Genomic DNA, 23,880 nt, shown 5'->3' on the forward strand with positions numbered 1-23,880 from the left:
CATCTCTGGAGATCCTCTGGTCCAACCTACTCATGGCAGAGCCAATTGCAACGGATTACTCAAAACTACATCCAGTTGGGTTTTGAACATAATTTTCAACATTTTGCAAAGATGGACACCCACAACCTCTCTCCACACAATCTGTTCCAGTGTTCAACTGCCCTCATTTCATTTCTCACATGAACCTGAATGCTACATTAGTTAAGTCTTCTTTGCAATCATGCCCAGCAGGGAGATCAACTGCATTCAAATAAAAGGACAACTTGTCTCACCTAGAGGATATACAGTCAAAATACAATTGAAGAGCATCAGGAAAGACAAGGCTGCATTTGTGAATGGTTCAACTTACGTGGCTGGATGCATTTAGTAATTTAATTGCGCTCTTTTATGTCTGCTAACAATGACCTCACAAAAGGCTGTTTTAAAGTATATAACAGACACTCAGTTTCCATTCTAGAAGTTATCAAAGGGAGTAAATGAAAAATTCTCTTTCAAAAGTAAATAAACTATATATATGCACTCTGTGTATATGCATACACATTTATTTCACACAGAAAAGAAAGTAAAAATCTAGGTATTGCCCAGAAAACACATACGAGAATACAATCAAATGGACAAAAATAGTTCAACTAGGCATCTTAGATAAAAGGCCATAAGGGAATGAATAATTATGTATTCTTTAGAGAGTTTTAAATGGTGTGTAGTAAATAAAGCCTGGGCTGCTAACTGAATGATAAGGACTAAAATATCAAGTAACAGTTCAATTCCTGAGCACCGCCCATCCTGTTCACTTGAATGAGGAAGGAAAAAATAGTGTGAAACAATGCAATTAGACATCGTAATGCAAAGGCATAGGAGAGCAGAATTAGGAGCCTTGGTAACAAATTCTGGTACTTCCTAGGAAGTTCCAGCAACTGTTCAGAACTTGCATTTTGAAACAACATCTTTTAGCATAACATGTGCTTACACACAAAAGAACAGTTACACCTGCACACAATATTGCATTATGAAGCTGAGTAATTCCCCTAAATTTAAAATGTCACATTCATCATGAACAAAATGTAACTGCAAGTTAGAGCCCACGTACTTCCCTTTGTATTTTATTTCTTTAATATTTACAATGTCATTGTGTTCTATTTCTAACATATAACTTTACTTGCAATGGTAGACACTGTCATACTGTAATAGACAATGCTTGTGGGAAAGCTGCCAAACAGTACAAGCAAGAATCATATGCGGGCTTGAGTTGCAACATGTACTTTGAATTCGTTTCCTATGAACCTGATTTGTTTTGTGGTTGTATTCAATTGGAGTGTTTTGGTTGTAGTTTATCATTATTACAGCACAGCAAATGAGAGACACTGGCTTCTGTAGACACCTGAAGTCACATCAATCTCTTGGCACATTGTCATGTGTGCCATCCTGAAGCACTACTTTCGACTAATAAAGTTAGAGAAATGAAGTTCCAAAAAAATAACAGCTCACTGATGACGATGTTAAAAACTGCCAAGACCACCCCATACAATGGAAAAAATAAAGCAAAGCCTTAAGTACATAATTCATACAGAAATATGAAATGCATTTCTAAGGCTGAATTTTAAAACAATCTACATATAAACAGAAGAAGGACCGAAATAAAACAAATATCCTTCCTGGATAATATCTCTATTCTAATTTTTCCTATCTATTACAGAAATGAAAGGTCACTTCTCTCATGCTTCTCCAGCTGGAGTACCTCCAAGAAAAAAAAAGTAACCTAAAATATAGTAAACCGAAGGATGCTTTTCTCTCTCAGATCAGACTAAATTATTACAGCTCCTACATGATTTTTTTAGTGTTACTTAGGACTCACCTGCCCCAAAGACTTTTTCACAGCCTGAAGGAATTCACAGATTATTGGCTGTGTCACTACAGACTTTCTTTCTCCAGAGAAGGCTCACCAACATGATGCTAGCTTTACAACAGTACAGCACAGCTCTACAACTGGCTCTACACAAAACAGGTGGGAAAAGCATAAACATGCTCTACATCTGGCTTACATCTATTTTATAGCTGAGATTAGATAAATCATTTATTTCCTAGGTATATAAAACACTTTTCATACTAAAAAGCTAAAGACGACACTTTTACCCTGCCTCTTCCATCTGTTTTAGTCACAGCCACTGAAACAGGGACAAATGATACCAAACCAAAATCACTCAATTCTTCAGGCTTACAACGCTCCAGCCCAGATCTCAGTTAAACTCCAAATGACCTGCAACCACTTCAGTTTTCTGGCAGTACAGTGTTTCCTTTCTAAAAGCCTCAGTAGAAGACCCAGAAGACCTGTCTGCCCTAGTTCCACTGCTCAGCACTCAATACACACAGACTGCTGAAGGTAAAACTTAGCAGGGTCAAGACCTTCAGATCACATACTTATAGCAGGCAAGCACCTGGGGCATTAAAAAGAGAAAAAGATGCCTTCACTACAACTCTGCATGGTTCTCAGTCACCAGCTCTGCCCTGGACAATCACACTGTGCTCTTTTGCCCTTGTCCTACATGGAATCCTCCTCTGGCCAGCTCAAGTTGGGCTGGTTTTAGGGCTATTTCATTCCACTGCAATAACACGAAGCAGATTTAATGCACCAGACTCTCTTGCCCTTGAGGCCCTGTGTGTCTCAAAAACTACTGTCACAAAATATAATGAACCTTGCCTCAAGTTTAAGAGATCCGTGCCAAATTGCTGTGATGCAGCATTAAGAACCAGGTATATTGAATGTAATTGCAGCTGTCACTAATAAGTTCATACTCTTTACTCTGCGCATTTTACTATCAATAACATGTTTTTACAAGAACAATGCTTTTTGATTATTTCAGTAATTATGATTCTTCCTCTGGTCCTACACGCCTCTAAGACACTTCAGTATGGACAAGTTCAGCATATTCACCACAGTGCAGATATTCAGCCTTATAAAAAAACCCCAATGACCAAGTAAAACACAGTCACCTTTATTCTGGGTCAAAGCCTTCACCCTACTAACTAGAAATATGGTTTCAAAACCAAAACTATATTAATAGATTTGAATGAAAGAAGCTACTTAGAAAACACTAACTTCATCACATTTCTTGTGAAGATTGCCAGCAAGTTACAGGAAATTTAAAATAGTGAATTTCATCCCCTATATGCAAGGATGAAAAGATGTCATGAACTTATTGCTTGTTACTGGGTTCAATTTTAAACAACCAATAAAAAGTTTCTACATTCATCAGTTACCAAAGACATAGCTAATATTGTTAATACAATGTTGGTTTTACAACCATCTTCCAACAATTGTGATGTTCAAATATACAAGAAGACTTTCAGAGTTTATAGTTGTTCATAAAAGTAGTCTGGAAAAGTGCACCTTTTCAAAACAAATTTGGGTTATGCATTCTTCAGCTGGTGAGGTGTTAAGTATAATAAGATTAATATGAGGAGCTTTTTTTTCTTAACACTGTTGCTCTACCTATCCATCATAAAGTATAAACATCTGACAGCTTTCTGGCAATCTGTGTTAGATCTTAACAAGCTAAAATTGTAACATTATCACTGCATTAATAACAGTAGAAAGAAAAAAAATCAGCAATGACACACAATTCACCTTTTTATCATCATCAATGACAGCAAGACTACTGCTTTGAGGAACAAATTTGAAGGATTTCTTCTTAAGTAATTACTATGTTTTTGCTGAAGATAAGCTAGGGGATGACAGCAGATCTTGCATTTGGATGAGGGAATAAGGAAAGAAAGCAGTGCAAATAACAAAGCAAAGTATTGTTTCGATCTATCAGAGAAAGGTATTACAGAAGTGCAAGAGCTTTTTACAAGCTAATCTTGACCTCTTTATAATATATCAAGTCATTGCACTAATCCATTCTAAATACCTTCTAAGCAAGGCAGTGGAAGGTTATGATTTTTATTTTATTGCTTCCAACTTTGCCAACATTCGGTTCTTTTGAATCACAGAGCAGTGAACTCTGTGTGGAGACAGATCAACCACAACAAATGACAAGTTTTAGTGTCTCACACCAAATGTGCAACTTCTGCTCTAAGTTTGTTTCTCTGGCAAAGCTGTCTTACGTTTCTGTGACAACTTAAGAGTGTTTCCTGGTTCCAGGAACTTAAGTAAGCCTTTGCCTCAGAAATGGTATTCTATTAACATCAAGGTGGAATTTCAGGAGTGGCTATTGACCCTAAAAACTCCAGTTCAATACAGGATTAACCAATTTTCAAAAAGAGGCACAAAATAAGTTGAGGTCTTTTCTTTGTCAGTCAAGGTGTTCTCACTTGGTTCTGATTTCTTTCAAAGCAGGTGTAACTATAAAACTTTTCTTCTTTTCAGATGACCCAAGTGAGTTTGTGTTTGCACCACTTCCTTCTCAGCAGTCTGAGTTCTAGTCTTGTCCAAGATGCAATTCTAGATTCATTTTTCTCAGGAAAACTGCACCAATATGTCCTTCACTGGTAATGTAAGTCAAGATCATTATGTTTCCTCTTCCACACTTGCTGCCAAAGAGCCAGGCATTATCGATGCCTCACAGTAAAGTCTGATATTCTGCCTTTCAGATCAAGGCTTACAGATTCTTTCTACTCATTCAGATGGAGCCATCAGTTTACCAGAGCTTTTGCTTGCTTATTGTGTACTCTCACCAATTGATCTCACTGATCAATTGTGAAGATCACATCTTCACAAGCATTTCCATGAACAAAAATTGCCACTTCTGCACTGGCAAGCTCTGGAAGGTAGTAACCACTACTCAAGGAAGATTCCATTCACAGTTGTCCTCTGACAGCAGAACACTCCTTGAGACAAAACACAGTGCTTCTTAATTCTGCACATTCTTAATGGTGCATTTCAACATTTAAAGATATTATTCTGTATGGTAACGTATTCTCCTCACATCGCCAAAATAGCAAATGGTGTTGCAAATTAGCAACACCACCACAGACTATGGGACTATACTGTAGAAGTGAAGAGGCACTTAAGCTCAGACTTGGCCAAAAAAAGCCGCATTTTACCTAATTCGATATTGTGTATTCTATGCAATTCATTTTTATCTCCTTAGTTAACTTTCTCTGCTTTTGTTACAGGCACTGCTGACTGTATCCTTCAAAGGAGAAACATACCTTTGTTTCAGTTCTGTGTTCTGAGATGTGACGCAAGGAATATTCAGGTGCCAGGCATTATCAATTTAAATGCAAATTAACTGGATCAAGAAGAATGACAAACTGGCTACATAAAAAAACCATATAATAAAAACTTTATCACGTACAAGAGCAATTTAAATAATCTATTTTCTTACAGATGAACCAGATACAACATTAAGATTTATAATAGACTAGCCTCAACTAAGTAAACAGCAGTTAAATGTGTTTTGCTTTGCATAGTATTCTAGAAATTCTCATGTAGCAGTAAGATCACTGATCTGTATGGAAAAACATGAAACATTTCAGATGGATTCCATGAGTTAACAGTAAGGATTTTCCTATGAAATACACTATAGTCTGAAAACCCTTCAATTGCAGGATTGGTAATAATATTTAGTAAGCAAAAGAACTTTGTTTACCTTGTAAAACATTGTTTAAGGATACAAAACAGCAACACTCCCAACTAAATTTTGAAATTACACCTGGGTTGGTTTTTTTTCTGTACAGAAGACAAAGAAGTACAACAGTCCATTCAGAGAAAGTATCAAGAACTTGAAAAGACAGTCAGTCACTTGAAGTAGTTTTGTGTATCATTTTTATATGTTGGAAACAGAAAACATAACCAAACTGATATGGCCAGAGAGAAAAAAAAAAGAAAGCTAGTAAATAAATAAGTAAATCAAAAGTGCTACAAACATACCATTTATGGAAATAAAATTCATCAGCATAGAAAATGAGGCATGGCTAGTTTACCCCAATGGAGTCCATAATACTCAATGCTTCAGGGACATACCAAACCATCATAAAGAAACCCCTCTCAAACTGTATCAGTAACCTACTGCTCAAATGAGAAGCAGGAATGCGGTTAAGAACTATTCAGACTATGCTTAACAACATTATCTCTGCTGGATCTCACGTTCTCCACGAAAAGCAGCAGTGGCAGAACACATCAACTCCACTACCTTATCACAATAATGCAGGATATCTTATTTGGAAAGTAGCTACCTACTTTAATTAGTAAAAGGCAAAAACCCTCTTTTAATGAGAAGCACGTACCCTTCTGAAAAGAGAGCAATTTGACTGTTGCCAACATTAACTCTGTAAATCTTTGCATTTATTTTCTAGTGGTGTGATCTTTCCTTATTTCAAATAATTCACAGTAAAATATAGTAGAAAAATATTACTTAACAGATTATTGCCCACTATGTTGCACTCTTAGCTGAATTTTTTTTTAAAAAAACAATAAATAACCATGTTTCTTTAAGAAAAAAGTGTGAAAACTCTGAACTCTCCACCTCCAAGTACACAAAAAAATTTCATCTAACACAGTGTTTGAAAATCTATGTTTCATTCTGATCTGCTGTCCTTTTATTTCACCCCTTGGCAAAGTACATCAGCACATGACTAATGGAGAAAATGCATGGACTGCAAAGTGTTTGAAACACCAACACTCAACAGATTCCAGCTGCCAAGTTCACATGAATATTCCCATCACCAGAGTTTAAAAGTGTTATCATATATTAAGGGAAAAGGATAAGAAAAAGAAAAAAATGTCATATGAAACATAAATGCCAGCCAATGGTACAACTGTTCACCTGAACAAATATAACTAACTATACAGTTAACCAGAACTAGAAAACCCTAAATCCATGGTTTAACTAAAGCCAGTGATTTCTCTGTCTGAATCTGTAGGTTCTTTCATCAAACAGAAAGCAGTGAATTTTATATGGGCATACCTACAAAAGATTTTGTGTACCGTTAAAAAGCAAAACAAAAAAACACTACCATGGCACACAGTGGCCAGCATCAATGCTTCTTTAGCAGTGTAGTTGCTAAAGACCATTATGCCCACAAGAATCTAGATGTCTCCCTTCCCCCAGCGGCAAATCATGTTTTGTGTTATACATTCAGAAGGTGCTGCTGACTTTTGTTGAAATCAGTAACAAGAAGATAAAATTATTAAGCTTGCCTTCAGCATGAGAGACTTGCCTACACTCAGGTTTTGACTGCAACAGTTTCTGTTAGCCATTTTGAACAGGAGAGAAGGGACAAAAAAGTCCAAACACATTTGCTCTTTCTTCCAGGACTGATTAGCACTAGCAAAATACAGGCCTTCCTCTACCTTTACATGTTCACAATCATCAGCTGGAGGAGACCAAGCCAGAAGGGCAAAGTTCACTGGAACTAAGTTTTAAGCTCAGTGGAATTGAGTCACAGAGTCTGGTCAAAGCATTACTGTGCCCACAATGCCCACTCTCAGATCCGCAGAGCTGAGCTCTGCAGCTGCTCTTCACACATAAGGGGAATACTTGGGGAAAACCAGAAACAAAGGGCACAAATAACTCACTTTTTCACCCAGGAAAATCACATGGAACAGCAATGAAAAAACACTACATTTTCCCTTTCAACAGATATACCTCTTTTGCAGAAAAAGGATACTTTATATTTGCTGTTTATGATTCCAGATCTTCTGCCCCTTATGCAATTAAAGGTCTCAAAATTAGAGATTTTGCTTAATGTTGACATTTTAATCAGTTTTTATAAATTCACATTTGATCAGTTCAACTGATCCCACATAACCTACTAGTAATATACTCCATTGATGTGAAAGAAAGTTTCAAGTTCTCAAAGAAGGGTTGCACTGGAAAAGGTGAGACTGTCTACAGGTAAATAACTAGGTAAATATTAATCCCATTTCTGAATACCACTTAGTCAAAATGCACACTTCATTTTTTCACTTCAACACTCTAGTCACGTGTTTCTCCCAATATTTGATTCTTTAGCTTGTTCAATTTCAGCTGAAGCTTGGTTTCTTACAGGGCTTTAAATGCCTTGAAAAATTTGAAGATGCCCTAAACTCAATTAATCTAAACATGGTTGTTCATGGGCCTTTTCTACACATCCTACCTTGTCCTGCCTGTTTGCCACATTTGTTTGCTGCTGAACTGCAGAAGGCTATTGTCACTATTCCTCCTCCTATATGGTAGGCAAGAGGACACCCCCAGCATGAACTTTTCACGAATATTCAATTACTAGTCAACATACACTCCAAAAGCAAGAAAAATTGATTTCAACCTCTCCAAAGATAATATGACAAAAATCCCATTTCTCATATTGATACTACACTGCTCTCCCTGCTGATGTTACCCAGGTTCTCTAATTAGCTGCAACCTCAATTTTGAGTATCCTCTCCAGGAAGACAGGAAAAAATGTTATTTGGTAATTTCAATGCTCTGTTTAAGTATTCCTTTCCCTATGAGAAGGGGAACAAAACCCAAACCCTGTCAGTCTGCTGTTTTTATTTTCATCTGAAAACATCAAAATACGTGCAACGACACACATATCTACTGTATCAATCTCAGGTTTAAAATCTCTGATGCAGAGAGGAAGTTGATATCTAGGAACAACTACCTTGAGGCACAACGCCATCTTCCTAATAGTGACAATTTCACTGGAATAATTTGTGATAAAAATACAAATTACTGGACCAGTGGTGTACCACTGTGTGTAAGAATTTCTGAACTCTTGACATAAAGCACTGCTTCAGCCTAGACAAGGTTTTCAGCTGAAAAACACAGTGGACAGACAATCTTTCTTACATACAAAAAGCAAACATGTAACTGTGATAAATCCTTTTCCACAATTTGTATCGTTACCTGGTCCTTCTGTATGTGCTAGCAATAAAGTCAGGTATATTTTATAGTTTTTATTCGGACTACTAACACTCTAGATCAAATGAGATTAGGACCCAGATCATCTTTTTGGTTTATTGCCATTTTATAGACAGTTTCATTCCCCTCCTTGTCCAATATGGCAAAATAATTGTTTCAAGTGAAACTACAGTAAATCACATCAGCAGGTGTATTAAGTTTTGCAAGCATTACATTTCTTAAATTTCCTTTTACCTTTGACTGATAATCCTATTTATACTAGCTTAATAAGGTCTAACAGGATCAGTGAAGGTTACTGAAATTTATACCTCTGTCTAGTATGTTTGTGTGCAAGTTTCTGTCATGAAATATCTGCTAATTAATGGGAAGAACATTCCAAAGGCACAGAGATTTCTTGTGCGACTAGTCTAAAAGACCCTCACAAAATAAAAAGATAAAAGAATAATAGAAGATACACCTTCAGATTTTTATCTATTCAACATGAAACAAAAGTAAAAGAAAGCCAACAATAGTTTTTTCTCTACACTTCCTAGCTGGTTTTAAACCCGAAGGAGACAAGCCAGTCCTAAACTGAGTCTGTAAGAGGGAATACTATAAAAAATTCCTCCCAGTTCATATATTGATTTATATGATTAAACTGGCAGGCTAATGTATCAGCTTTCACCTTTTCTGCAGTCATGCCACCAAGATATTTGAGTCAGAGAAAGCACCAGTGTCTCTTCCATGTTAATTTCATTAGTGAAGATGACAGAATCACAGAATAGTTAGGGCTGGGTGGCCTCTGGAGATCATCTGGCAGGGTCAGACCAAGGTAGGGTCACCTAGAGCAGGTTGCACAGGAACACATCCAGCTGAGCTTTGAATGTCTCCAGATAGGGAGATTCCAGGACCTTCCTGGGCAGCCTGTTCTAGTGCTCTGCTACCCTCAAGATAAAGAAGTCCTGCCTCACGTTGAGGTGAAACCGCTTGTGTCATTGATCCTTGTCCTATCACTGGGCACCACTGAAAAGAATCTGGCACCAACATATTGGTACCCATCTTTGACATGTTTATATGCATTGATGAGATCCCCTCTCAGTCTTCTGTAGCCTAAACAGGCCCAGCTCTCTCAGTCTCTCCTCATAAGAGAGATGTTGCAGACCCCTCATCATCTTTGTGACCCTTTGCTGGACACTCTCCAGAAGCTCCTTGTCTCTTTTGTACTGAGGAGCCCAGAACTGGACACAGCACTCCAGATGTGACCTCACCAGGGCCCAGTAGAGGGGGAGGATCAGCTCCCTTGACCTGCTGGCCACACTCTTCCCAATGCATCCCAGGATCCCACTGGGCCTCGTGGCCACAAGGACACAATGCTGGCTCATTGTCACCTTGTGATCCCCCAGAACTCCCAGGTCCTTCTCTGCAGAGCTGCTCTTTAGTGGGGCAGCCCCAGCCTGTGCTGGTACTTGGGGTTATTCCTCCCTGGGGCAGGACCCTGCTCTTCCCTTGTTGAACCTCACTGGGGTTCTCTCCATCCAGCTCTTCCGCCTACCACGGTCCAGCCGGAGGGCAGCAGAGCCTTCAGGTGTATCAGCCAACCCCCCCAGTTTGTATCATCAGCAAACCTGCTGAGGGAACCTTGTATCCCTTCATCCAGGTCAGTGAGAAACAAGTAGAGTGAGACTGGCCCCAGCATTGATCCCTGGGGAACACCACTGACTGCAGGCCTCCAACTGGATTCTACTCCCCTGACCCTCTGAGCTCTGCCATTCAGCCAGTCCTTGATCCGACTCGCTGTCCATTCATCTAAACCACATTTCCTGTGCTTACCTACAATAAGTAGGTAAAATAAGTACATAGTGATGTATCCAGTACCCAGGAAGGTTATCAGATGACTTGAATGTGATCACACAGCACATACAGGACATCCAAGACATCAGGCTCAGCCAGCATAGGTTTAGGAACGGCAGCTCCTGCCTGGTCAACCTGATCTCTTATGATCAGGTGACCCACGTGGGGGGATGACGGAAAGTCTGTGGATATAGTCTACCTTCAGCAAAGCCTTTGATACTGTCTCCCAAATCATTCCGCTGGAGACACTGTCAGCCCACGCCTTGGACAAAGTGCACTCTTTACTGGGTTAAAAACCAGCTGGGGGGCTGGGCCCAGAGAGTGGTGATGAATGGTGCTGATATCTCAGGGGTCAGAAATAATGTTTCACCCAGAGATACAAGGAATGAGAAGCGGGCTGTGAAACAGGTCTTGGCTTACCCCTGAAACAGGCCTCATAGCCTCAAAGGAAGGACCCTGAACAAAGGACCACCTGGGCTTTTATACCCTGTGCAAGTCTGGGGCCTTTCTGCTGAGTCATCAGCTCCTGCTGTTCTCTGTTGTCATCTGGCTGGTGCCACAGAGCCTCATGCACTTTGTAGTGCAAGGGATCGGTGCCAGTTCACGGCCTCTTGGCCTCAGGCTCCCGCAGCTCAATCAGCAGCTGCACAACGAAAAGGCAATTCGGCAGGGGGGATTGTGACCTTCGACTCATGGAACAAGAAACCCACTGACTCAAAAGAAGAGCAGGACTGAGCATGCAGACTAATTAGAATGAGAAGCAAGAGAATCATTAAACCAATAGAACGTAGAATACTAATTAATAAGAGAACAAGATAACTTGTAGCCAATATGCCTATATTTGTTTGCTAAAGTGGATATATAGTGTAAAGTTTCAAGAATGGGTGTTAGCTTTGCAGATTTACCACACAGCTCTGATCTATGCATAAATATGAAATAAACAAATACCGCAGCTCTGTGTGTGAGACTGGCTTACTGCACACCAGCTGACAACAATTTTAGGGACAACAGTGCCACAACCAATTGGCAGACGGTCACTAGTGAGGTTCCCAAAGGCTCAGTACTGGGCCCAATGCTGTTTAAATCTTTACTTGATTTGGATGAGGGGACCGAGTGTACCCTCAATTAATTCATGGATAAGACTATGTTAAATGAGAGTGCTGTTCTGCTGGAGGGCAGGAAGGCTCTGCAGAGGGATCTGGACAGGCTGGATCATGGGCTGAGGCCAATGATGGTTCAGTAAGGCCAAGCTGCTGGGTCCAGCCCTTGGGTCACAATAACCCCAGGCAGCTCCACAGGCTGGGGCAGAGTGGCTTGCAAGGAAACACTGGGGAGCAGCTGAACATGAGCCAGGGTGTGCCCAGTGGCCAAGAAGGCCAATGGCATCCTGACTTGGACCAGCAATGGGGTGGCCAGTAGGACCAGGGCAGTGATTGTCCTCCTGTATTTGGCACAAGTGAGGCTGCATCTTGAATCCTGTGCTGTTCTGAGCCCCTCAATTCAAGAAAGACATTGAGGTACTGGAGTGTATCCAGGGAAGAGCAACAGAGCTAACAAATCTGGTGAAGGGCCTAGAGAGTGGATCCTATGAGGAGCATCTGAGGGAGTTGGGATTGTTTATCCTGGAGAAGAGGAGGCTCAGGGGTGACCTTATCAATCTCCACAACTGCCTCCTGTCAGGAGGATGTAGCCAAGTGGGGGTCGGCCTCTCCTCCCAGGCAACAAGAGACAGGATGAGAGGAAATGGCCTCAAGCTCCACCAGAGGAGGTTCAAGTAGGACATCAGAAAGAAACGGGTTGTTAAGCACTGGAATGGGCTGCCCAGGGAGACGGTGGAGGTGTTTAAGAAATGACTGGACATAGCACTAGCTGGTCAGGAGGTGGTGATCAGTCAAAGATTGCACTTAGGATCTTAAAGGTCTTTTCTAAACAACGTGATTCTGTGAATAACATAGTTCTCAGTGGAAAAAAAGAACACCTGACTTTTTGAAGGCACAAACCTTATCTCAGTATGAGATACTTCACAATACTGGTATGACCGGACACTTCCCCCACCCCAGTTCTTAGTAGACATTTCAAAATCACAATTTGGTCCCACTCCACTGCTTTTTTTGTGTCCATACTGTGCAGCCATTCCACGCCTAACTGAGGATGCATGCTGACTAATTTAACTATATTTTAAGACTGATTTTACATTTCTGTAATATTCTTCTGCATACATACTAGCATTTATCCTAGCCAAATTATTTATAATACAATTTCTGCACAGCTACTTCTATTTTTAATCGACTGGGAAGCATGCAAGCAACACTGAGATAGAGACCACACATCTGAAGTAACAGCTGAAAACATCTAATTATAGCTTGGTATTGCCTTGTACAGAACTAAAGTTTTAGTAAGGAGAAAAGGGAATACTGTGGATTTTTCTTCCCCAGTTTGGGGTAGAAACTTACAAAACTTATCTAGTGCAATGAATATTACACTAGTGACAGACTGACTTGTTCAGGACAATAATTTTATAAGGAACACAATCTTAGCTTGCTAGGGAGGGTACATCTATAATATTTGACTGTAACATGTCTTCTGCTTCTATTTATACATCTGCCAGACGCTCTAACCTTTGGTAAACATAACTTTCTAGCAATTAATTGGTCATCAAATCAACCTTCTGTCAGCTGTTGCCAGAGAGGAGTGCTAGGGAATAGTGCTTCGTTCTCTGTGCTCCCCGACCTACTAGATGATTTCTTTTTTATGAGCAGATCCTATGATGAACAAGTTACACTAGTATCCTACTCTTACGTTAAGACTCTGATTTGCATTGGTTTTACGGTAAATAGCAGTAAAATTTTAGGAGGGTAGATTTAAAATTTATTTAAGGTGGAGCCTAGAAAGATATAAAATAGCAGCTGATCCATCCAGCCATTTATTATCAATATGCATAAATAAGTTATTCTTTTTAATGAGACCTCTCAACTATTTAAAACCTTCAGTCTAGGTTTAACAGGTAGAGACATGGTCCTCAACTATTAACAGCAAACTATTTCTTTACAATTACAAATCAAGAGCCACTAACATAGAGAAAACAGTTACAGAAAAATTTTATCAGCTCAAAAAGTAAAATAAATTACTATTTTAAATTCAGAAATTACTTCATAAGTAAGAAAGCATCAGATTTTTTTTAAAACTTCTGCAGGAATTGTTCAGTGTGAGTTGCAGAAAGACTACTTTGCTCTGTAATTAACTGATAGGGTACTCACACCAGAATGTGTGTGAAAGCTAACAAACTATCTGAGCTGAATTGTCTTCTCTCCTCACAACCAGTCTGGAGTTTATTTAATTTATTCTTCTACAGCGTTTTTTTCCAAGCTAACAAAATTCTGAGTAATCTTCATAATTGTTACAGACAGATGTTTGTAATTTATACCTGCAGCCTAACCAGAATACAGCTTTATTTACGCACTGAAACACAAAAAAAGCTTGAAAATTACCCAAACGCTTTCCCTTGTAACTCTTTCTCAATTCCATGTTCCCATATCAAACTGATTTTTATTCAACTGTTCACTTTCACGGCTTTATAAATGCATGTTTTATTTTGTCTTTCAGATCACTACTCCTGGAGCACTTTCTTTAACTTTGTCTACCTGTGTCCACATTTGTTACCCACTAAAAAGTTCCAGCAAACAAATTAACCAACAATCCTTTATACTAAGGCACCACCAACTAATGTAAATACATTAATGCAATGTAATACAGCAAAAGCTATGTATAGACTACATCTATATTGCTTCCACATATATCTGAGAACCAACTCTGCTTTGCAGGTGTCTTGGGGTGACTTGATGTTGTATTCCCTATCACTGCACTATGCCCACAAATTAGTATATATGCCTTTCTATGCCTTTAAACTGAGCCTGAGAGGGGAGAGACAAAAGTGTACTTTTTCAAAGCAGCTTGTTTTCATGTTCCAAGGACACAGAGATAAAACCTGTCTGCTTCTGCAGCGGTGGGAGCAGGAGGAAGCAGCTTGCTCTCCAGCCAGTTTTCAGCTTGCTTTTTCACCGGAGAGACAGAGACGAAGAGCTGAACTTTTGTTTTCCTGGGATTTCATTATTTCCCTTTTTCTCTGCTGGACTGTTTCAACATCAGAATACATTGGGAGGAATTTCCACCGAGGCCTTGGCCCTGGAGGTGGGCCCACCACCCCGTCCCAGCTCCAAGGAGGGGGAGAGAGATCTACAGAAGGAACCTGAAATTTTCCCAGGTTTTCTCTCTACAGCGAGAGGTTTCATTATTTAGCATTAGTATATTTTTTCCCTGGGTGTTTGCTAAATAAATTGGTTTTATCTCTTTCACTTTCCTTCGAGGAAAAAGTTTTTCTTCCCAAACCTGGTGGGGGGAGGGGGTGGTTTGTAACCTGCCTTCTCTCAGAGGATATATTTCTAAATTTGGCCAAACCGGCACAGCAGGTCAAGCAGAGAAGTCAGAATCCCCTGTGTCTCAGTGTCTTCTATACATCACATTGTCTTAATGGCATGACTACTTCAGCAGACCAGGGCAGGGTTACCAGTATCATTTATCTGCACTTCTCTAAGGCCTTCAACACAGTCCCCCACAACATCCATCTCTCTAAACTGGAGACAGATGGATTTAATGGGTGCAGTGGGTAGACTGTTATGTGGATAAGGAACTGGTTGGGACAGTCACACGCAGAAGGTGGTGATCAGTGGCTCAGAATCCCAATGGACAGTGACAAGCAGTGTCCCTCAGGGGTCCTTAAGCATTATTTAATATCGTCATTAATGACAAGAGAAAAAGGGATCAAGTGAACTCTCAGCAAATTTGCAAATGACCCCAAGCTGAGTGGTGCAGTTGACACACCTGAAGAATAGGATGCCATCAAGACAGACCTGGACAGGCTAGAGAAGTGGGACCACGGGAACCTCATGAGGTTTAACTCATCAGGTCTTGCACCTGAGTTAGGGCAACCTCCAGTACCAAGCTTCAGGATGAGCACATTGAGAGGAGCCCTGTTGAAAAGGACTTGGGGGTGCTGGTGGGTGAGAGGCTGGACAAGACCCAGCCATGGGCACTCACAGCCCAGAGAGCCAAACGTGTCCTGGGCTGCATCCAAAGCAGCGCGGCCAGCAGGGCCAGGGAGGGGATTCTGCCCCTCTGCTCTGCTGAGACCCCACCTGGAATATTGTGTTCCATTCTGAGGTCCTCAGCACAGTAAGGATATTGACCTGTGAAATAAAGGTGGAGAGAATTGAGATTGTTCAGCTTCGAGAACAGAAGATTTCAAGGTGACCTGCAGGTGGACTGCAGCCACCCAGTACCTGAAGGGAGTCTAAGAAACATGGAGACAGCTTTTTACAAGGGCATGTAGTGAGAGGACAAAGGGTAATGGCTTCAAACTGAAAGAGGGCAGGTTTAGATTGAGTATTAGGAAAAAATTCTTTCCTGTGAGGTTGGTGAGGCACTGGAACAGGCTGGCCAGAGAACTTGTAGATGTCCCATCCCTGGACTTGTTCAAGGCTGAATGGAGCTCTGGTCTAGCAGAAGATATCCTTGCCTATGGCAGGAAGATTGGAACTAGTGATCTTTAAGGTCCCTTCCAATCCAAATCCCACTATGATTGTGTAATTGTTTGAAGTTTAGCTTTCCCTGATTTGCATCAGAACAAACATGAGTTTACGTTCTTTTGACAGGGCAGGCCAAGATCCTCTCCCCTCAGGAAACATCAGTCTCACTAAGTCAACACAGCATGTCCCTTGCTGCTTTGGGTCACCCAAGTCACTGACCCAGAAATACACTTCATCAGGGTCTAGGACAAGCAGACACAAGTAAATCATTACAGTCAGCTGACCACAGGTGAAGGATCTTCTGGGCAATTTGTACCTCAGTGTCCTCTGACTCACTCAGCACTGCTGGTGCTCTCATGAGACACACTGCTTTGCTTCCAAGTGTCCCAAATACAACCATTCTCCCATAATCACGAGGTTAGGAGGCAGATGCAGGAAGCTCAGGACATGCAGAATGAAATGCCAGGATAAAGCCCAGCAGAATGCAGGCACAAAAACAGTACTCCTTTACGAGTTTGTGATGGTCTTCCCCCAAGCCCAAATAGCATCCCTGATACAGGCAACAGCCCCTGCAAACTGTGCAGCCTGATCTTCCATTACATCCTGCCACCTGGGCAAACAGTTGCTGCACAGGAAGGCAAAACGAATAAAAGGGATCCTACCAGTCTTTACAGTGCCAAGACACAAAACAACATTTTCAAAGTAACAAGGTTGTCTGATTTGGATTTTTGTTTGGTTTTTGTGGGGATCTTTTCATGTGTGTGTGTGTTTATGTGTGGTGTGCTTTTTTAAACTAGGAAGAGCTGAATTAGCAAGCTTATAGAAAAGCATGTGAGATTTGTTGATGGCAATTTGCCATCTTTGGTCTAAAAGCAGGCAAAGTAGTCCTTGTTTTAGCATAACCACAAGACCATGAGGCTTCTGTGCACCTGTACCAGCAGGAACAACTGGCGGCTCTTTCTGAGGCAATGAATGAGTGTGACAAAACAAGCAGCTGGAGAAGTTCTGCCAGTCTTGCCCTTCTACAGCTTCCTGCTCTGGAATTACCTACATAACTGACTCTCACCCATGTTCCTAGTCTTGATCGGGAGAGCATTCTCACTCCCCCACAGCCCAAGAATGAATGATCAATGATCTGTAGGCCCAAGTGGCAGAGGAGGCTGTCAAAAGGCACTGCAGCAGGTACGTCTGCAGAGGGACAAGTAGTATGCAGCTTAAGTCTTTGGTAGGACTGGGAGACAACTGCTTTTTGAGATGACTGGAGTTCAACTTTCCCAGGCAAATTACAACTCCATGAGAGAAAGTCACGGGCTTTCTTCATCAGCTGCTTTGCAAAGGGATTCCTTCAAGCAGAGTGCTTGTTGGTCAGGTTGTCACAGCAACTACTGGTAAGGGTGGTCATGACGCACAACAGGAAAGACGGATTCTGACGACACTCCTACTGACTTGAAGCAGACTGCAGGTGACTGACAGAAAACAATAGTTCTTCAAGTGCAAGCAGGAATACAAAGGAAAGATGCAGTTTGTCTCTCAGAGGCTCTGTGCTAACAGCACTTCCCTACTCTATTTTCAGAGTGATCTGAGTGGCAAATACTGATAATTTCACACTGCCTGAAGCATGTCCCTGGAACACAGATGAGCCTTTGAAGAACACAGTGCTGCCCCCACCTTTGTTAAACAGTGCACTGTGCCATACTTCTCCCCAAATCTGCTCAGGGTTCCTCCTCCAACCAGCACACAATCAGCTGTAGCACCTGCTTCAGGACAGATCTGCCTTCCTTCCTTTTATTGAGTAGTCTCAGTCCATGGAGCAGTACTCCAGTACAGCCCCAACATCCCTGAGAAAAGATGATGAAAACCACCTTCTCACACCTCTTATGTTCACTTTCAGGATATGTCCCATGTAGAGCAGCAAACTATGCCACCTTGTCCTATAATCACCGGCCAATATCCCTACTCCAAAACTTTCTGCTGAGGTGCCAAGGCCAAATCCAGATTCTACATTCCATCAGCTGGGCCAACCTGAGTGGGGTCTGACCACAGGTTAACATGACATTTCCCAGACTTGAAACCCAGAGAGGTATTAGACACAAGTTGTGTCACTGGAGGTTTAGACTGAGTATTACGAACAATTTCCCCACTGAAAGGGTGGTCTGGCATTGGAACAAGGTTCTCAGGAAAGTGGCAGAATCACCATCCCTGGAAGTGTTCAGAAGACGTGCAGATATGGCACTAGGGGACATGGTTTAATGGTGAATATGATGCTGGGTAAACAGCTAAGCCTGATGATCTTTGAGACCTTTTCCAACTCTTACAATTCCATGATTGTGTGAGCCCAAAGCACATCATCCAAGTCCCTGCATTTGACCCACACACAAAAGAAGGGAAAAGGCATGTAGGAAGAGGCAGGAAACAAACAGAAATTAATACTTCAAATCATCTCAATCAAACCAGGGATGTACAGTTCTTCCAGATGTAGTTGATCTCAAGAACACAGCAAGGGTGGTGATAAGAAAAGGCATATATACCTAGGACATAAAGCATGGCATCTGTTCTTCACTGAGAAATGTGTACCAGAGAAAAGGAAGAGAAGGCATGGCTGTCTTCTCTTGGGTACAGCTACCTGTTAGTTTTATAGGCTTGCCATGTGTGAGTACTGTCCACTCAGTGAAATGTTACCAAAGAACAAGACTCAGAAGACTACTGTTCCAGATTTTCACCAGGACAGCGAGGGAGGAGATTACGTGAATGACCTGCAGATCACAGAGAACTATGAACTTGCAGTTTTTCTCTTCTTTCCCACCGGCACTGAAGAAGTGCTTCTTATTTCCCTTCTCTCTTCTCTTCCCTCCTCTCCCTTCTCTTCCCTCTTCTCCTCTCTTTTCTCCTCAGACACATTTTAATCAAAACAAAACACTCAATCAGAACAATGTTCTTACTATGTAATGAAAAGTCTTTTCTAAGCAGATGGTCATTCTGAAACTGCTGGCAGTCATTGTAGGGGGAGAGGTGGAGCATGATGTGGTCTCTGGTAACAGCCCCTCTCTGGATGCTGAGCTGCTGACTTACTCCCAATGCATCAGGATGTTCCCCCAGCAGCAAAGACACTAAAGGACAGTGGCTTAGGACTCTAGAAACCAGCCAAGACTTTTTCTGGTCCTTCTGTCCCAAACAAAACAGAAGAGCAAACACTAAGGTTACTCTGCAGCTACCACACTGACGTTTTGACAGCACACCTACCTTTGACAAAGTATATCCAGAGGCACAGCAGGGCACTGGGCACAGTGAAAAAATGCAGGAAAACTAGGCAAGAGGAGGGAGCAAAACCTAGCGCACTTATGTCCACAGAACTGCATTTCAGTAGACATGCTGCCTTTACACATTGAGGCTCTACACATTGAGGTAATTACTTGGAGTGATTCCAGTAAAAAGTAATGCACACAGAAAGCAGCTGGTCAAGAGAACGGGCTGACATATATATAGATATATATGTATGTGTGTATGTATGCATGTGTGTGTTTCACTTACTCTTGCTTATTTAAACCCCAAAATGCCCTTCCCCAGATCCCCAAAAGGCTATCTTAGTACTGATAATGTTGTTACATGCTGAAAGAAACAATAAAAGTCAACATTACTAATACCTAATGAATGAACACATATAGCAACAGAAAGAATCAGTCTGACAACAGTGCTTGGAATTCTAATTAGAAGGTAAGGCAAAATATAAAACTGGGGCCTTTCTTTCATGACTAGGACAGCTACTGTAGACTTACTTCAACCTGTATCAAAAGTTGTATGTAAATACTGCAATCAATCCTGCAATATCTCAAATAAAGTAAAAAACGGGATTTCCAGGCAGTGGTAGTAATAGATACACAGTTTCTTTTTTCCTGGACTCTCACAAAAAAGTAGCACAAAATAAATACAGATGAACACCAATGCTCTAAAATATGCACTACAGTACGTTTTATTAAAAATTCCATAATAACATCACCCTCACTGAGCCTATCAAGTTTTCCGAGTACATCTTTAAAAAGGTGGAACAGCGTTACAAACTAGCAAGAACTGCTATTGTATCTGCTCATATCATCTTTTGATGACAGTCTATTTTTTTACTCTGAAACTTCTTTTTGCATCATAACGCTTGGTAATAAAGTGTTTGATTATTTTTCATATCCCTGCCAAATTTTTTACTCAATTAAAGCCTTTTGTTTAAGAATGAGACAAATGAACTGCACATGGATTTACAAAAAGACATCACACAAACTGATAAAAGCAAAGTGGAACTTTTCATACAGTTTCTATTACACTTTGCAGATACAAAAAAAAATCTCCGCCCAACTTTTTAAAGTTAAACAACTGCTGCACTTGAGTAGGAATCAATTCAGTGCTGAAGTTCAGCTTCAGAGATAGTGATTATATCACTTGCAGATGAGTAAAAATAACTAAATTCCCCACCAAGCACATAGAAGAGCTTCTCTTTAGCAACAAATCCTCTGCTGACACAACATTCAATTTTAGAAATGGTCCTTCAATAAAAGCACTCACTTTTGTAGCTGATGGTTCCACTAGTCTCTGACGGTGGCGTGCTGAGCTGAAATGACTCTTCTGAGGCATCCCTTCCTGACAGTGAATGAAGAAAGGGGCGGAAAAACAGAGAAAAGGGGGGCAATGGATCGTGGAGGGGATGGAATGGAGGATGTTGGAGAAGGGAGAGGGAGAGTATTTAACTGAACTGTATTTTCACTAACTTTGAAAAAGCTTTATTAAATCAATTTCAGTAATACCACTCTACAAATATCAGAAAGAAAATGAAGCATTTGCTTTAAAAGACAGCCTCTCAAGGCTTTTATATATGTATTATTCACAAGCATTTGATGATGTTGTGTCCTATAAATCCACATATACACACATGTATACGTGACCACTTCTAAATACACACATTAAAGTTAAACATTCATTTCACTTTTCCAAAGTATAAATATTATCTTACATTTTCTGTATCAACTTACAAAGTTACACACAAAAGCCCCAACCCACTAGCCATCCACCCAACTGGATTTATGCTTTAACATAAACATCAGAATCTCCTGTAGGAAAATACGATTTTTCTAGATTCACATTCTCCACCCAGACCTTCATTAATCACCTTATATTCTAGAGACTTTTACCTAACAGAGATTAATGTCCTTGCCTGAGAAAACAGAAAGACCAGGCTCACACGGGTAAAAGGTAAGTATTTTCTCTTAGAAAGCAAAACCTGAAAGAGCATTCAGCTGAAAAAAAACCTGAAACATGACAGTCTTCATTACATGTGCAACACAACGAGAGATTTTTCCAGGATATGAGATACTGCTTCAAAACCGTCTACCTGCTTAATATCCAGGAGACAGAAGACCTACATTTAGTTTCTTCCCCAAGACACTCTAAATACTCTGTCTTAATCTCTCCACAAACTTTCCAATTTGGAAAGCCCCTCATTGCTGTAGCAAGTATGAACTCTACAGTCTGCTATTTCAGGTATGCGTCTGAAGGGGAGAAGATATGGGTGAAATGCCTGCTCCAAATCACAGGAGTCAGAGGATGAAAATTTGTAAGACTCTTTTTTTCTTTCTTACTTTCTATTTTTTTCTTTTTTCTTTCAGAACCAATAAACAATTCTCGTAAGAGTCTTCTCTGAAAAAGAAGTCACAATATTTCACAAATATAAGACAGACCTGCTCCTATTTCTGAAAAGATACTCACAGGTTACTTTAAATGAAAATACAATGCTACTCAACTCAGCAAGTACTTTTCAAGATCTCAAGACTTGTTTTTCAAAAAGTGTTTTTATAAAAGTAGTTTTTATACTTCCTTAACAAAAAAACTTCTACTTTTAGCATGACACCATGCAAACAGAACCAGCCCTGTAACTCAAAAAGATTTGGTGGAAATAATCAAAGATTACAGCCACCTTTGGAAGATTACATCATAATTCACCAAATCCAAAACAGTAGTAGTGCTAACTAGCTCTAATTAACAGAACCAGCATTACAGAAGAAGCAGTTATCCAACAGAGGATTATTAAACAGAGGGCTTTTCTGCTGGTGGTAATGTCATTTGGTAACACACCATTAAATTACTGGTGTAACCGACTAAAATTAGCAGTAGGTACTAGGGTTGGATGACCTTATAATTTCTCCTTTAACGATTTCTTCTTAAAATTTCCCAATGCCCTTCCTATTATAATCTAACATAAAATTTAATATTAACAATGGATGCTTGAAAAGGGTCTCCTTTCTATCACAGCTTGGAAACAATGGTAGTCAGAATAATCAGGACATTAGCTAGCAAAAGAAAGTGCTGATCTTCAGAGGCCCTACCTTCTCCCATATTATTAACCAATTTAACATGGGATCCTTTACTTAACTGAGAAACTTGGAATTCTTCTTCTCTTACTGGCATTTTTCTTTCTTTCCCGTCTCTCCTTCAGAATACATTTCAGAAGCAATTGAGAGCTGGGACAAACACAGCTAACACATGGAAAAATCCCAATACAGTACCAATACCATTTTGGGAGCAAAAATGTATACCTATATTGATGTGATTACTCCTGTGACAAAGGAAAGTCAGAGTTCAGACTATTAAACGTTTATGTGGGTTGTGCCTTCAATGACACCACCCATGCTGATGCAGCAGTACAACATTCTAAATCAGGATATATTAACAGTTCATTTTCTAGCCCAAAATAATCAGATGGGTAGACTTGATGAAATACTGTCCCACCATGTAGAGATGAAAGTTTACCATCAGGACATGTGAAGGTTCAACTGAGATCAATAAGAGATTGAAAAAGCTCCAAAGAAGCCAGTTCTGTCACTATGGGAAAGTTCAATATAGAGTATTTTAGGCCTTTGGAGACATTAGACTGTGTGCATACGGGTTTTGCACCAGACCATCATGTTCCTCAGTATTGCATTTCAGCTGATAAAAACAGAAACCTTCTGCCAAAGTCAGCTGTAGGTACTGTTCCATACAGGACTGTCTATTAAGGGCAGACAAACCAAGGTCAATGTCACAGAGAAAGAGCAATCTTTCACTTGAAAAGCAAAAAATAAAAAGAAAAAAAATTTTAAAAAATCATCTACACACTGAAAAGACTATGCATTCAGAGTGGATGCCCTATTACCAGTAAAGCACATACAGTGGATCCATGATACCCTTGAAGGCTGAATGCCCTTTAGAGAGGAATCGGTTAGTTGCAACTATAAGTTGATATAATAAAACTACAGTCGGAAAACTATCTCCTTGCAAAGGCCAACATGATTCACATCAACAAGGACAGCTAAAGGAAAAACTGAAGGATCCTAAATAATTCTGTGGTAAGGTATTTTAGTTAGATGGCATGTAGAAAATGGGCATGAGAGCAGAAAGAGACAGAAATTTATTTCATTTAACAGGTGTCATGGGTTAGCTAGCATAGTCTCGGAAGTGATGTTCTTGCAAAGGAGTGCTTACAGCTTCCTCTGTGACCTGATAGAACCTGTCAGCTGGCTAGTTTGAATACGGACAATTCTTTAAGCCACTTAAAATTGCGACCGCCTCTGTGATGCACACTTCAGAATAGGAAACTCCGAGGCAGAGCCTCT

The 23,880-nt window shown here is 40.4% G+C and overlaps 1 protein-coding gene across 5 annotated transcripts in view; it reads right to left on the bottom strand.

The window, feature by feature from the left end:
* MAST4 (microtubule associated serine/threonine kinase family member 4) overlaps positions 1-23,880 on the bottom strand; it is a 286,627-nt gene that overhangs the window by 151,893 nt on the left and 110,854 nt on the right. For 2 of the 5 annotated variants that reach the window (XM_032095429.1, XM_032095427.1), the window contains exon 4: positions 20,801-20,875. The exons of the other annotated variants lie outside the window; for them this stretch is intronic. In XM_032095429.1, the coding sequence (XP_031951320.1) occupies positions 20,801-20,875 (75 nt within the window). The remainder of the gene's footprint in view (positions 1-20,800; positions 20,876-23,880) is intronic. 5 annotated transcript variants of the gene reach the window in all.

Source organism: Corvus moneduloides, chromosome Z, assembly GCF_009650955.1.
Source record: "Corvus moneduloides isolate bCorMon1 chromosome Z, bCorMon1.pri, whole genome shotgun sequence".
In the NCBI taxonomy this organism is placed as follows: Eukaryota; Metazoa; Chordata; class Aves; order Passeriformes; family Corvidae; genus Corvus; species Corvus moneduloides.